The sequence below is a fragment of the Solanum stenotomum genome, chromosome 9, assembly GCF_019186545.1.
Source record: "Solanum stenotomum isolate F172 chromosome 9, ASM1918654v1, whole genome shotgun sequence".
Lineage (NCBI taxonomy): Eukaryota > Viridiplantae > Streptophyta > Magnoliopsida > Solanales > Solanaceae > Solanum > Solanum stenotomum.
The window spans coordinates 25,728,762-25,746,056 of NC_064290.1; the positions used below are offsets into that span (position 1 = coordinate 25,728,762).

The window sequence follows — 17,295 nt, forward strand, 5'->3', positions numbered from 1 at the left end:
GCGAAGAGAAAATTACTCCCTCTGTCCCACTTTCTGTGAGGCGATTTGACCAGGCATGATCAGCACAGAGATAAGTAGTGTCTTAAGTCTATTGCTAGAACTAGCGGAGTTACATCCAAGTAGTTGTCAGAAACTTAGTTTAACCATGAAAACATCATAGCATAGTTTAAATTTAAATTCTAAAAACTTTTAAAAGTTGCATGAAACATGACCAACAAATGAATTGTGTCACACACCTAGGGATGCCCTAAAATAGGAAAATTGTCGTCATTGGGATGGAAGTAGTGACTGTTAAGAATTCCCACATCGTAAAAGGGATGGGAATTTGGTCTATTTATATGGACTTGGACAATCCTCCCTTCATAAGCTAGCTTTTGAGGTTGAGTTAGGCCCAAGATCTATCTTTACATGGTATCAAAGCTAGGCCCATCCCATTCTTTGTTCACTGATGTTGGGCCCCCAATATTATAGTGTCCACGCTCCAGTTAACGAGGTCTGAGCGTGCGGGGGAGTGTTCAGACTTCCAATTACATAAAAGGGATGGGAATTTGGTCTCTTTATATGGACTTGGACAATCCTCCCTTCATAAGCTAGCTTTTAAGGTTGAGTTAGGCCCAAGATTCCTCTTTACAGTGACCATAAGCAAATTTTTGACAAGCTACAATTTTTTAGATCTCACATTTTACAGAATTCTTGGTATGTCAGTATGGCCCTCAGCCGTTCCTAAAAGGTGTAGTAATTACTCTAGCACTACCATATCTGGCTTAACTATGTGAACCAACTGGACAACAACATACCAAGTGAAATCCCATTAAGTTGGGTCTGGGGAGGGTAGAGTGTACGCAGACCTTACCACTACCTCGTGGAGGTAGAGAGGCTGTTTCTGAAAGACCCTCAGCTCAACTGGACAAAAACATGGTAAATTTTGTATAATTCTTTGCAATGACTTGGCAAATAATACGATGAGACATAAACCTGAAATTCTGCCGGTTTAGAGAACTTGTGCTATCAGTATTAAGCCCATGCAAGAAGTATATTGGTGTTCATGGGACAAAACATAAACCTGAAATTCTGCTGGTTTAGAATACTTGTTGCTATCAGTATTAAGCCCATGCAAGAGAAATAGTAATGGTGCTCCTGTCGCTTGGTACTGATCAAGCAAAACTTCCTTAATCTCATCAGTATAGAAGACCTGGGTAACCTTGTACTTTTCCTGAAAAAGACCAATAAAGGGTAAATCAAATCCTTGCATTGCCTTAAACACTTGACGAACAGGATCAGCAATGAAATACAAGTTCGAAAAATGAAAAGTTACCTGGAAGTGAGAAGGTGGTTGTATTTCTCCCATCCAAACAGCATAGTCAGCCAGTAACCTAGGAATAAAGAGCATAGATTTCCCACTTGCTATATCCTTCATTAAGAAAGAAATATTCAAGGATGCTTCAAATTTGTAAGCATTAGAAAGTTAGACAATAAGGTTCATCAGCTACTATCTATTAAATTTCCTTACATCAAACATTAATAGACTTGAAGAAAAAGGAAGAATCGCATACTCCCTAGAAGCCTCAACTTGTAAACACATCTTTCACATGGTTTAGAATATTATGCAAAGCTCCTTACACTCATCTTTAGTGTAACAAAACTATATTCTAATCTGCCTGGCAAACTTAATATGTATTGATTGTATCCCTTTAATTCTATGTTTTTTTTTAAATTACCTTGTATTATTTGGACAATTTCCTTAAATGATGAATTCAACTAAGAGCACTTACTCTCACAAGAGTAATGATGATCAAATCTTTGAGATTCGATATAAAATTCATGCCACACAGGTTAAAAAGAAAAAACAACAACAAACAACCCAGTGTAATCCCACAAAGTAGGGTCTATGGAGGGTAGAATGTACGCAGACCTTACCATTACCTTAGAGGTAGAGAGGTTGTTTCTGATAGACTCTTAGCTCAAGAAAAAAAATAGTCCAAAGTAAAATAGGAAGAAATAACGTAAATGAAGACAATAATGGCAAACTGACAAATCAACCTAAACCATAGTCATAACAAGTTAGAATGATAATTAAAATATAAAAATAATAACCACTCAAAGGACAAAGAAACTACAAAAGTAATACTACTAATAGTACGACAAATAGTAAAGAAGAATAAGTGACACAACGCTCAACTAACTAACTAACCTCCTATCCTAATGTGTCCTCCATAACCTTCTATCTAAGGTCATGTCCTCGGTAAGTTGAAGTTGCTTTATGTCATGTCTAACCACCTCTCCCAATACTTCTTCGACCTACCTCTACCTCTTGAAACCATCCATAGTCAACCTCTCACACCTCCGCACTAGGGCATCATTGCATCTCCTCGGCACATGTCTGAACCATCTCAGTCTCGATTATCGCATCTTGTCCTCTATCGAAGCCACTCCTACTTATTGCGAATATCTTCATTCCTAATTTTGTCTCTCCTAGTTTGTCACGCATCTATTTCAGCATTCATCTCAACAAATTTCATCTTCTAAACATGAGAGTCCTTGACTAATACTTCGTTTCATACAACATTGTCAGTCTAACCACCGCCGCTTTGTAGAACTTGACTTCAAGTTTTGGTGGCACCTTCTTATCACAAGGACTCCATATGCAAACTTTTATTTCATCCACCCTGCACCTATACGATGTGTGACATCATCGTCTATCTCCCATTTCCTTGGATAATAGACCCAAGATCTGAAACTTCCTTTTTCTGAATGACCTGTGTATCAAGCCCCATTTTTACACCAACCTATGTCGTTACGTCACTAAACTTGCACTCCAAGTACTATGTCTTGGTTCTACTCAACTTGAACCCTTTAGACTCCAAGGTTTGCCTCCAAACCTCCAACTTAGCATTAATTTCGCCTTGAGTCTCGTCAATCAGGACTATGTCATCCGCAAATAAGATACACCAAGATACCTCACCTTGGATATGTCGCGCAATTCGTCTATCACCAAGGCAAACAAAAATGGGCTAAGAGTTGATACATGATGCAACCCCATCACAACTAGGAAGTACTCCAAGTCACATCCCACAATCCTTACCAGAGTCTTGGATCCATCATACATGTCCTGGATCGCGTTAATGTATGCAATAGGTACACCTTTAGCCTCCAAGCATCTCCATAGAACATCCCTAGGGACTTTGTCGTAAGTCTTTTCCAGGTTGTGAACACTATGTGAATGTCCCTTCTCCCCCTTAACAGCTCCACCTATCTCCTTACAAGGTGAATGGCTTTGTCGTCAAGCACCCCCACATGAATCCGAACTGGTTTAGGGAAATAGACACGTCCCTCCTCACCCTCATCTCCACCACCCTCCCCCAAACTATCATAGTGTGGCTTAACAGCTTAATAATCCTATAGTTGTTTCAATTTTGGATGTCACCCTTATTTTTGTACAACAGTATCATCACACTCCACCCCCATTCTTCAGGCATCTTCGTCGTCTCAAAAACGACATTAAACAACACAGTAAACCACTCCAAATCTACTCTGCCTACACTCTTCCAAAATTCCACTAGGATCCCATCTGGTCCAATTGCTCTTCCCTTACGTATCTTATGGATAACACCCTCAACCTCCTCAACCTTAATATACCTACAACACCTGAAGTTGAGAGACACAACACCTGAAGTTGAGATGCCTCTCTGAGTGCTCGAACTCCCCCAACATAATGTTTTTGTCCCTCTCTTCGTTCATGAGCTAATGAAAGTATGACTGCCACCTCCGTCTAATGAGTGTCTCTTCCACCAAAACCTTGTTGTCCTCGTCCTTGATGCACTTCACTTGATCCAGGTTACGAGCCTACTTTTCTCTCACATTGGCAAGCCTGTACAACTTCTTATCCCCGCCTTTGTCCTCTAATTTCACATACATGTGTTCAAAAGTTGTTGTCTTAGCAGTCGTAACGGCTAACTTCGCCTCGTTCTTCACCACTTTATACCTTACCCCATTCGTCCATTATTCCTCCTCATCCTTACGTTCAACCAACTTCGCAAGCGCTACCTTCTTAGGCTCCACCTTCCCTCCAAAATATATAGAGATAATATATATAACCAAAAGTTCAAATTAAAACAATCAGCATTATATTTTCCACATTTCCAAGCTGGGTCAGATATTTTTATTGGTTGTTAAGATTTAAGAGAACTTATCAGCATTATATTTTAATCACTATTAAAAGAAAAAAAGCAGCAACGTATTTAATCACTGTGAAAAAAAAAATCAGCAAGGCAACAACATTTAAGAAGAAAGGAGAGAAGAAATGGAACAAAAAAATAGAGCTGAATTCGAAGGAAAAAAAAGAGCAGAACTGCAGAATTGAACAACAAAACAGATATGAATTCAAAAAAAAAACAGAGCAGAAGTTGAAAAAAAAATAGGGGAAAGAAGAGAATAGAAAAAGAAGAGAAAAAACCGTAGCGCTAGCAGCACCAGAAAGAAGAAGAGAAATCACCTGAAGGAAAAGAAGAAGACCAGAAAAACCCTAGCGGAGCAGCTTGAAGAAGCCGAACAAGTGTGGGTCTCGCGAAATATTAAATGGGACTCTTTTTTTCCTTAAAATCAACTTTCTAAGAATTAGGAAACATAAAGTAGCACTTCACATAGTTTCTCGCATTAGGGCGCTTCATCTTTCGAAGCAAACGCTTCTCTTCACCTCCACCACGTTAGGTCTTCGGAGTGCAGCAGCCTAGCATTGCTATGCTTCATCACTTAAAGCGGTGAAGCACCAACTTACCTGAACAATGGGTGGACAGATTCACTGAATTCCACAACACTCTTAATCTATTTACTAGGACCTCACAAGAGCAAGTTAGAATATGGTAGTTGGGACATATTCATGAAAACAATCTATCACAGAATGAATAATGATAACAACCTTTATGTACATTGACCTTGGAAGCACATATAGAAGGCCAAGATACCCTACAAAGTGGCATGCTTTGTTTGGATGGTAGCCAAGAAGGCATTCCTGGCACAAGACAGTACAAAGACAGGACTGCTCTTAATACTCCAAACCAAACAGTGGATAGGAAATAATCCTAGCATAAGCTGCATAACTAATCTCATCATGACTAATGTTAAATTACTAATACACTCTATTCAGTACTATTCTTATACACTCTATCAAACGACCCATGAGTTTCTATTACAAGTTCTACTGTAGAACTTTTGTCTAGATTATAATTTGCCTCACTACCACTGTAATTATGGCATTCACAACCTTTTGTGATTTTAATACAATTCTGTTACCATTTCAAAAAAAAATGATTGCATAAAAGTATTCATTGAGGATGACTAGAGTCAAACAATAAGTAGAATGGAGTGATTGAAGTGCCTTAAACCTCTTTGAAAGAGGAAATTTGATCCTAGAGAAGCCCAAATAATTGAATCTTTAAGTTCATTTCTTAGCCTATACACCTACATTGACTTCACAAAAAGCTATCACCTTCACCAAAAAACAAAGAAGAAGTTTTAGCAATGTAATCACTGGAAAGGGAGAATATGAGTCTCCCTATCAATTCAAACAAACATACAATTGAATCTAGATAATGTCAGTTACCAGATCATAAGCTACTTCTCGAACAAGGGATTAGACATTTGAGGACTATCCGAGAATCTTTAGAAAGAAAGAAAAAACTCTTATTTATATCATATCTTACAATAGTTCCATAAAATCCAGGCTCTTCCACTCCAAACAAGTAGGCGAAATAGCTCTCCTGTCTAGAAGCAACAGAAGTTAGTACATAGTTCAATTACTCTCCTCATTGAGTAGATAATTGTTAGAATACAGAACATTGAAGCTCATTCTAAGCATGTTACAGAAATTCTATAATGAAATGTAATTGAGAAAATAAACAAGACGAGAGAAAAATTGCAACAGGAATGCATGGATAAATTAAATTATGGTCTGCAATCACTTAGTAATATTTGACATCAATGGTTCTATCCATTTATACAAATCAAATCCGATCAAATTTAGGGGTACTCCAACTACTGTTATTTTCAGTGACGCTGACATCAAGACCAAGAATGTTGAAAGGCCTTATTACGTTCTTCCAGTCATTTGCTAGAAATCACGGTATAACAGAATATAAAATGTCAATTTGTCACGCAATAACTATAGATGCTAAAAATAAGTATAACCATTGGCAAGTGCAGATAAACAGATATATAATTACTTATACCTAAACAATTCTAGGTGATCGGTGCAATGTCGAGTTTGCTCTTCGCCACCCTAATTCAAATTTTGAGTTACGAAACGAGAGAAGTCAGAAGAGAAAGCTGAAGTGAGTGAAGGTTAAGAGGGGAAAAAAATACTGAAAGCACAGAGAACCTGTAGGAGAACAAAGCCTTGGAGAGGACGAGCGCATGAAGTTAGGTGGTCACGCAGAGAGTTGAAGAGCTTCTCTCGATTGAGTGAGTGGAGTTCCATGGGGATCATCGGAGGAGACATAGATGATGGAGAAGAAGAAGCCATTAGAGAGGTTACCACCGATCAGGCCGGGGCCCTAATCGAGGAGCTGGAAATAACAGCATATTATTCCTTCCAGCTCTTCATAAAATGGCCGTGAGCCGGGAAGTCTTTTTCCATCTGAAAATACTTTTAAGGTAAAAGGGTCTAGTAGACCCTTGTAATTGTGTCGGATTGTAAACTAGACCCTTTTATTTATAATTTTGTCAAGTGAACTCTTAAACTCAATAAAACATAATATTTGAAATACCTCTGACCATTGACCAAACTTATGTGGCAATAAAATTGCTGAGTTGGAAAAATGCGTGAGATACACACTGATTAAGAGCGTGAATGGATACTTTTCATTGAAATTACACATATAATCAGAAAAAAAAATTAGAAGGAAAAACCAAAATATCCCCTTCGTCTTCTCTTATTCTGTGGGAAAAAATTAGGTCACAGCCGCCCATAATTTCCACCATATTTTTTTGTAATCTCATCCATTTTAAAAGAAAGTACTTATCCTTCAAACATCCCACAACAAACATACAAATTGAAAAGAAAGCTCAAATCATAAATGGATTAATATGAAATCAAAAAGAAACAAATGCTCAAATTCATTTTTTGTTTGAATAGTTCTTTGTGCTGATTTATTTGTCTTCAAATAAAAAACGGGTTACATGATTTGAGCTTTTAATTTGAAGATTTAAATTGAAAACTTCTCTCTAAAATTGAAAGCTCAAATCACAAGACTATACGGACTGAATCGAGAAATTTGATACTCGACTTCAGATCGAGACGACTAAGTCGAATAACTCGGTCTCGTAGCTTGAGTTGAATTTTGGAGTGCTCTGGGGAAGAAAAAATCATGGATCGCTTTGCAAGCATTGGGTCATACAAAGGAGAATACAGAGCAATTGGGTCAAGAGGAGGAATCTGTCTTTTCCAGAAAACTGCCAAATGGGAACACCTAATTCTCAAGCTATCATAGCTGCTAGTGAATTTTGAATTTTTTGTTCTTCAGAAAGTTTCTAGGTAAGGAAGATGGAGACGGCGGCTGGGGTGACCTGAGAGAGGAAAAGAAATAACTTTTTTTTACTATTATTTATCTTTTAATGTTTGACGTGTTATTAAAAATGACATGGATTTCAGGTGTAATTTGGTTGTACTACACACATCTTTGCTCAAATGAAAAAAGGGTTTAAAATACTATGTTTTATTGAGTTTAAGTGTTCACTTGACAAAATCGTAAGTAGAAGGGTTCAATTTACAATCTGATACAAGTACAAGGGTTCCGCAGACCATTTAGCCTACTTTTAATTTAGGCTTAATGCATAAGTAGCCCTTAAAGTTGTCCACATAATTCACTTAGACACCTTAATTAAGATTAGTACCTATTGAACACTTTTACCAATTCAAAAATTGTTTCTATTAGGCATTTTTTTATAATCAGCAAAATATATGAAGAGTGTGTGATACACTTGCGGTGACGTGGCAAAACGACTAATTAAAAAATAACATGTGGCACTGAGCCCCGAAAATTATAAAAAAAATAATTTTGTTTAAAATTATCTCAAACACTTTTTATATCTAATTTTTTTAAAAAGAAAAAGAAAAAAATGAAAATGTCAACCTATTCTACCCAACCCCCTCTCATCTTCATCTTCTTCCCAAAACACATTCTTTCTCAAATCACAAAACCTAATTCTTTTCAAATAACTTGAATATTAACTTTTAAAAAATATATATATACATTTTCATACTAAGAGTGAAGAAGAAAGAAAATTTTGTCGGCGGTTATTCATTTCTACATCGATGACAAAATGATATTGATAGCTCAAAAATTCATTCTTTCAATTTTTTGAATATCATTTTTGATAAATTTAATAGGTTTATATATGAATTTGAGTAAAAATCTTTGTTTAAAAATTTTGATAAACAAATATCGGCTAACTTTTTTTCTACGTAAAAATCATTTTTCTTCTTTCTTCTTCTTCATATTTGTTCCTTATTTTTATGAGATTTGAAATAAATCATACGAACTTTCAAATCTGAATCTTCATAGTTGATTTTCATTTATCTTCATATTTGAAAGAAATAATATTCTTTTTTTTATAAAAAAAAAAAAGAAAGAAAAACAATGTTGGAGCTAAAATGAAGAATGTTTTGCAAACTAAGGTATGAAGAAGATGACAGGTAGGGAGTGGGGTCCTTTTGTATTTTGAAAAAAGTGTAAATGAAAGAAGAAAAATGTTTTTAAGTTAATTATAATGCCAAGTGTAAATAAGAGAAGAAAAAATGTAAAAAAAATTCAAAAAGACACTATTTTGAATCTTTTCACGCGCTTCAGGGAAGTGCAAAACACATTTTTTGCCATATCAGCATTTTGTGTTTAATAGGTACATGTTTTGAACAATTTAGGTGTTCAATAGGTACAAGTCTTAGTTGAGGTGTCTAAGTGAATTATGCGAACAATTTTAAAGGGCGGTCGATGACTTAAGCGTTTAATTTACTTTGGATTAGGCGATTGTTATAGCTCATGAATTGTTCAAATCAAATATATTAAGCCATTGACAATAAATCAGTGATAATGTGTGGTTTGCAGGCTATTACACAATGGGAGTTTACCCAGTGCGCACAAAGTGTTCAGCCGAAGGACAGAGGTTGTAGCGGTTGCAGGTTATCCTGGGGTTCCAAAAAAAACAAAAAAAAAACAAAAATCATCTTAATTTCTTTTATAAAAAATGCTAATTTAATACTCTATTCGTTTTCGATTTATTTGTTTCGCTTTTATTTTTAGTTTATTTTCTTTCTTTTTGACAAATCTCTAATTAGGAGTTGGAAATAACAGCAGATTATTCCTTTCGGCTGTTTATAGAATGGCCATGAGTCGGGAAGTCTTTTTCTATCTGAAAATACTTTTAATTTACTTTGGATTAGGTGGCTGTTATAGCTCATGAATTGTTCAAATCAAATATATTAAGTCATTGACAATAAAGTGGTGATAATATGTGATTTGCAGACTATTACATAGTGGGGGTTTACCCAGTGCGCACAAAGTGCTCACCTGAAGGGCAGGGGTTGTAGCGGCTACGGGTTATCCTGGGGTTCCAAAAAAAAACTAAAATCGTCTTAATTTCTTTTATAAAAATACTAATTTAATACTCTCTTTGTTTTCGATTTATTTGTTTCGCTTTTATTTTTAGTTTATTTTCTTACCTTTTGACAAATCTCTTATTTCAACTTCATACATGACATGTTTTACACTCACATCTTGTATATGTACCCCTATCTACAGATTTCAGGCTCCAATTGCCTCTTAATACATGATTAGCATTTGTCTTCGAAGAGAATTCAATGGTAAAGCAGTTTTGACTCATTTTGTAGATGTTCACTCAATTTAATGTACTTGTTTTCAAGTGTTGTTTGCCCAACAATGTATCTCTGGGAGGATAGGGATGTCAATACTTCCATCTGGGAGATTGTCTGCCATGATTCAGGAGAGGATTTCATCTTGAGAAGTGTCAATTCCTCTGAAAATGTAGATGACACCATTTCTTTCCTTCACAATGGCCCTTTTTATAGCTTTAGTTACATTTATTTTTATGGTAGTTTTTGAATAAAGGGATCATTCCTCTGTATTTTTAGGACTAATTGTGACTGCCCTCTGAGATGAGCCATAAATGAACTTTGAGATCTTAATTAATATGTCCAATCACCATATATTAACTGTCATTTCAGGAATAATAATCACAGATAAGATCTCCTTTTACTTTGCATATTTATATAGCATCCATATTTTGTTGAAGTGTCTTGAGCAGAAGAACTCTAAGAAGTGGTCTTGGTAATTCCATCTTCTCACCACATTCCTTTGACTTTTAAACCTAACTTAAGAGCATAGTACAACAATTACACTGTCTTTCTAATCATATTAGAGTCAACTTTTTTATGTGTCTGTTTATTTTGATATGTGTTTGGAGTTGTTGTGTGAACCTTTGCCATGCCTATGTGTGTAGCTATCTTCGTAGGTGATTCTTTAGAAGTGATTATATTTTATCGATCCTATATGGTGACCATATTGGGGTATGATACGTGGGAAGACCTTATTATCTTAGATATGGTAGCTTTTGACGGAATTTTACGCATGAATTGGCTATCTCTTTATTATGCGATTTTGGATTGCTTTTCCAAGACTAACACTTTGTACATGCTTGGTATCCCTTCGATTGTGTGGATGGGTATCGATAGCCATATGTCTAGGGGTGTGATATTATTACTGAGCACGCTATGGTTCGTAGGAAAGAGATGTGTAGCCTATTTTGCTAATGTTCATGATACTAGTGCCGACATTCCTGTCTTTTGAGTCAATTCTAGTAGTTAGAGAGTTTCCTCATGTGTTTCCTATAGATCTATCCAATCTTCCTCCTAATTGTAACATTGAGTTCGATATTGATGTTGAGCCAGGCACGAAACTAGTTTCTATTCTGGCATATTGGATGGCTCCAGCTGAGTTAAGGGAGCTTAAGGAGAAGTTCATTGACCTCATTAGTAAGGGGTTCATTAGGCTTAGTGTCTCTCTATGGGATGCTTATATTCTGTAAGGATGGTTCCTTGTGTATATGTATTGACTATATGTAGTTGAATAAGATGATTGTAACACCCTACAAATTTCTAAGCTAAGATCCAGATCATTCTTCAATTGCGTATAAGGTCATATCAGGTGATTCTTAAATTGTGCTTAGGTATTAAGTTCAATTCTTCATTGTGGGAATAAATTTGGAAATGAATTAAGGTCACAAGAATCCCTTAGCACAAAGTTGAGTTGAAAGCTTCCTTACCGATTAAGTTTTTATATAAGATTCTATTTGAGTCAACTTCAAATGATTATATCTCTTCGAATATGAAGAGTTAGGTGGCCCATAACCTATCACATAAAAAGAATTTGAGTCTTCTTTCCAACGCCACCAATTTTGCATCATTTGGAGTTCGGAATAAAAAGTTATGCCTACTTTACTAGACATTGTCTTGCCAAGCGTCAACCGCTTGGCCGAGGCAATTTCCGTGCGGGCTCTGTCACGACACAGGGTTACCCCCTAGATGTAACACGGCGTACTTGACCCCGAAGAGGTCTCATACAAGCCCTTAGCATATCATAACATAAGTAATAGAAATGATGTAGAATTTAAAACTTTTTACAATCGAAGTCTTTTCATAAAATCAATATAGAAGTCTAGACATTGTCTCATTAAAACCATCTAATACAATTGAATATCAATAAGGGTCACAACCCTTTACAACATAGGTTCAAAAAGAGAAAGTAAGATGGAAACTAGAAATGATTAACTCTTGTCCTCGAACCATGAGGACTCACTGAAAGCGTGGAGAATAGTCAATCCAAGCTTTTACTTAAGAAGGGAGCACACTTAAACAATCGGGCCCTACACTTATAGAAAAATGTAGAAAATATGGGTTAGCACAAAAATGTACTAAATGGAAGCCATGCATAAAAATCCCTAAAACATGCAAAAAGGGACAATTTAGTTGAAACCATGCTCTTTATCAACTTTAAGAGTCATCATGCAGATTTAGTGTAAATACATAAGCCAAACCATTTCATAAGAAATCTTAAGCTATACTTGTGCAATGCATAGACAAGATCTCATAATCCTATCTAATACTAAGTACCACTTTTTAGATCACCATAATCATGCATATCATACCATGAACTCATCTATAGCCAATACTCATAGACAAGGAAACATTCATGTTCATAGCTTGTAGCAAACAAAGTCACTCTTATCAACAATCCATATCATACATGCATAAATTCATATATCTTCATAGCATAAGAAAATCACACCATACCCCTTTCCAAAAGCCTATTTGTACAATGCATAAGTGAAGTCTCATACCCCCACTCACACTAAGTAGAACTCCTTGAGAAGTCATAAGTATAGTTCATGTTCATGTTCTTGTCATATTCATATTCTTGTCATGTAGGGAAATAGCCTTAACCGACATAGACCATGTGAGCTACATGGAATCCGGTGTCATGTCCCACACCGAAAAAAGATGTCCTACTTGCCTAAGGTAGAACTAAATGTATTAGCTTTTAGGTGGATCCACTAGCTAAACACCTATGTGGGCACATAGCTATGGGATAAGGAGATTGCTTCTAGAAACCCCAAACCTATTGTATTGACGAGGGAGCTTCCATCTCATGAGACTACTTTAGATGAACCAGCCTATTGAATTGACGGGATGACCTCTACCTCATATTTCATATCCACTCGGTGCTAAGCATTATTTTCCCAAACTTTACATATTTAGTCTTGAATTGTATTTACATGTGTGAAGGAGTATCTTACCCTTCATTCAACACAACTCATAAAATAGCTCATGGATTCAATTAGGTGAGAATGGACTTTCAACCTTAGAATCATCATTAACATGTAAGTAAGCCTTTCACATCATGTTCATAGTGTTTCATGAGAATAACCTTTCAATCAGCACAACAACATTATCATAGTCCTAGACAATTCATGCATAGTCATGTGTAAGGGTATGGGGAGAATGATCTTGTAACAATACCACAATTACACAATAGTCATAGGATCTTCACTATCTAAGTGAATCATAAACTCATACATAATTCTCATCAACATGTGCAAACCCATATAATTTGCCCTTCAAGGCTATGAATCAAACTCAACCCAAACTTCTAGGATTACTACATTAGATAGGGGAACATCATGATTCACTAACTCAATCAATATAAACCTAATCAATTGACATGTTTTCTTAATCAACTAACCCACATCATAAATTCACAACTTAGCAATATGGGGGGATTTAAGGGTTCATTGGGAGGATTTCATCATAAATCAATAATAAATCATCAGTTCAATCATAATCTATCATAAATCAACCATTGAAAACGTTTTGAAAGAGAACCCATGACTTAGATTGAAACCCTAGGTTTTGGGGAAATTAGAAGCTTTGAATCAACTTTTGAAGGGACTCTATGGGTGGAAACTACCCATAGATGAAAAGCCACTAAACCTTATGGAGATTCCTCACGAAAATTGAGTGGAAAGATCAGTCCTTGAACCCTAGAACTTGACTTCTTCTTCTTCTTCTTCTTCAATGAAGGTTTTTAGTGAGAGAAATATTGGAGAGGGAAGTTGGCTATGATTTGACTCTTATGAAGTAGAATAGGTTAGTTAATGGTTTAAAAGTGCTTATGTATGTCTAAATAAACAATACAAACCGTGCCCACCCTTAAATTATTAAAATAGAATTTACTTAAAACAATGCACCTTTGGCCAAGATTGGAGCAGCATTGCAGGCCCCCATCCACGACCCCCACCCACGAGGCGTGGATGGACCCACAGACCGTGCTGGTCACTCGTGGGTTGGGGTCTGCAGCTCCTCTACTTGTCCAACCCCACCCCTCACTCACGAGACCTCACCTATGAGGCATGAGTGGGTCCACGAACCGTAATACATGTTCGTAGCTCAGACAGAGAATTTGGCAAGGTAAGGGGAGGTCCAGCCTTGACCCATGACCCCCACCTATGGGGCGTGGGTCCACCCACGGCCCGTGGGTGCCCATTTCGTAGGTAGATTGCCTTTTGACAGGTTTTTGGCTGCCACCAAGGTCTTCTTCAAGGATCCTTGGTTGGTCCTTGGGGGGTCATGCCTTGACGTTTAAGTCCAAAAACACTTGTACTAATTAACGGAGGTTATTTTATGACTCTAATCTTTACGTTAAACCCCATTTAGGCTACAAGTTTACATATTAGGCTCTAGCTTAGTTTATTAGTTTTCCGGAGTGTTACGTTATCTCCCCATTGGGATCATTCGTCCTCAAATGATGATTTAGAGACCAAACTAATATAGAAACTCGAGACTAGCAGCCCATCATGCATGAAACATCAAAATATGCAAAATTTACAAATGCACTATTCACTTCATGCACTATTCAAAAGGAGGAAACTTCAACTCCTTCTCAAGACATGGTCAATGCAATACAAGGAAGTAGGAACAACATCTACCAACCCAATATGCATGAAATTCAACATTTCTCATGTTCATAGGAAGAACTACCTTCTCCAACCAAAAGCAAGCTCAACACAACAACATGGAGCCAATATGCTATTACATCATAAACACAACAAAGCATGTTCATCAAATCACATGATGAATTCAAATATGACATCATCATACTAAAATGCACAATCAACATGAGGGACACATAAAGCATAAAACTCATTTTTCTTACTAAACATGAATTTCATCAGGAACATGCGTAACATAAGGAAATCATGGAAAACTCATACAATACACATGACTCCCAAAACACTAAAACTCAAGAGGAACTACTTACCTCAAGCTTGAATAGGAGTAGAAGGAAAAATATGAGGATATCGGGACTTCATGTCGGCCTCGACCTCCCAATTAGCACCCTCAACTATATGATTTCTCCATAACACCTTATTGGAAGCTACTTCCTTATTTCTCAATCTCTTGACTTGTCGGTCAAGGATCTCTACCGAAACCTTCTCATAGGAAAGACTTTCATCAACACCTAACCCTTCTAGAGGAATAATGGATACCGGATCCCCAATACACTTTTTGAGCATAGAAACATGAAATATCGAGTGAATCGGAGACAATTCATTTGGCAAGTCTAACTCACAGACAACTTTCCCAATACGCTTCAAAATTTGATAAGGGCCCACATACCGGGGACTAAGTTTCCCTTTCTTGCCAAACCTCATCACACCTTTCGTAAGTGAGATTTTCAAATAGACCCAATCATTGACTTCAAATTCTAGATCCCTCCTTCTAACATCGTCATAAGACTTTTGTCGACTTTGGGTCGTCCTCAACCTCTCTCTAATGAGTTGAACCTTTTCAATGGCCTCATAAACTAGTTCGGGACCAATTAGAGCAATTTCACCTACTTCAAACCAACCAACCGGGGATCTACACCTCCTACCATACAATGCTTCAAAAGGAGCCATGGCAATACTTGAGTGGTAACTATTATTATAGGCAAACTCTATTAACGGGAGATGGTCATCCCAATTACCCTTAAAGTCTATGGCACATGCCCTCAACATGTCTTCTACGGTTTGGATGGTGCACTCCGCTTGACCATCTGTTTGAGGGTGAAAGGTTGTGCTAAGCTTAACCTTAGTACCAAGCCCTTTTTGGAATGCCTTCCAAAAGTGTGAAGTAAATTGAGTACCCCAATCCAAAATAATAGATAAGGGAACCCTGTGCAACTTCACTATCTCATTGATGTACAATTTGGCATAGTCTTCCGTCGAAAAGGAAACTTTAACTGAAATAAAGTGGGCGGATTTTGTCATTCTATCCACAATGACCCAAATAGAATCATGTTGCCTTCAGGTATGAGGCAAACCCACAATAAAATCCATATTCACATCCTCCCACTTCTAAGTGGGAATATCTATATCTTGAGACAAGCCTCTCAGCCTTAGGTGCTCGGCCTTAACTTGTTGACAATTCTGACATTTGGCTACAAAACCCGCTATATCCTTCTTCATACCATTCCACCAATAGACTTCCCGTAGGTTATGACACATCTTGGTGTCTCTCGGATGAATAAAATACCACGAACCATGAGCTTGTTCTAAAATTTGCTCTCTAAATCCATCAACATATGGAACACATAATTGACCTTGGTACCTAAGCACCCCATCTCCCCCTTGGGAGAAAGCCTCAACGGACTTTTTGAGTACCGACTCTTTCAACTCCACTAATATAGGATCAAGGGCTTGCTTTGCCTTAACATCCATTACAAAGGATGATTCGGAACCATTTTGGACCGTGACACCACCCTTGGTGGAATCCACTAGATGAACACCTAGTCGGGCCAACCTATGCATATCACGAACCAATTCCTTCTTTTCATCCTCTATATGATCCATACTACCCATGGACAATCTACTAAGAGCATCCGCTACAACATTAGCTTTATCGGGATGGTAAAGGACACTCATGTCATAGTCCTTCAATAACTCTAACCGCCTTCTTTGCTAGAGGTTCAAGTCTTTTGGCTAAAAACATTTGAAATGCTCTTGTGATCGGTGAACACATCAACATGCACCCCATATAGATAATGCCTCCATATTTTTAAGGCAAATACTACCGCCGCTAATTCGAAATCATGGATTGGATAATTATTTTCATGGATCTTGAGTTGCCTTGAAGCATAGGCAATCACTTTCCCATGTTGCATGAGGACACATCCCAAACCCACTCTAGAGGCATCACAATATACAACAAAACCTTCGGTACCCTCCAACAAAGTCAACACCGGAGTGGAGGTAAGCCTATCTTTCAATTCTTGGAAGCTTTTCTCACAAGCTTCCGACCACACAAACTTAGCTTTCTTTTGAGTTAAGGCTGTCAAAGGAGAAGCAATAGAGGAAAACCCTCGACAAACCTCCTATAGTAGCCGACCAAACCCAAAAATCTTCTAATATCGATTGGCGGTAGAGGTCTAGGTCAACTCTTGACCGAGTCCGTCTTCTTTGGATCTACCTCTATACCCTTGCTTGACACAATGTGACCAAAGAACGCTACAGACCTTAACCAAAACTTGCACTTGCTAAACTTTGCAAAGAGTTAATGATCCTTTAGGACTTGCAATACTATCCTCAAATGGCCTGTATGCTCATTTTCACTCCTTGAATATATTAAAATGTCATCAATGAACACTATCACAAACATGTCAAGATATTGTCAAAAAACCCTATTCATAAGGT

At 37.2% G+C, this 17,295-nt stretch overlaps 2 protein-coding genes across 2 annotated transcripts in view; one reads left to right on the forward strand and one right to left on the reverse strand.

Annotated features, from left to right (window-relative positions):
* Nucleotides 1–6,582, reverse strand: part of LOC125876730 (uncharacterized) — a 28,969-nt gene extending 22,387 nt beyond the window's left edge. The window contains exons 1-5 of the mRNA XM_049557967.1: nucleotides 6,374–6,582; nucleotides 6,225–6,274; nucleotides 5,700–5,760; nucleotides 1,316–1,411; nucleotides 1,064–1,213 (exon numbers count right to left, since the gene is read on the reverse strand). Coding sequence (XP_049413924.1) covers nucleotides 1,064–1,213; nucleotides 1,316–1,411; nucleotides 5,700–5,760; nucleotides 6,225–6,274; nucleotides 6,374–6,517 — 501 coding nt within the window. The 5' untranslated portion in view covers nucleotides 6,518–6,582. The remainder of the gene's footprint in view (nucleotides 1–1,063; nucleotides 1,214–1,315; nucleotides 1,412–5,699; nucleotides 5,761–6,224; nucleotides 6,275–6,373) is intronic.
* LOC125876728 (uncharacterized) overlaps nucleotides 1–17,295 on the forward strand; it is an 854,340-nt gene that overhangs the window by 396,432 nt on the left and 440,613 nt on the right. The window lies entirely within an intron of this gene.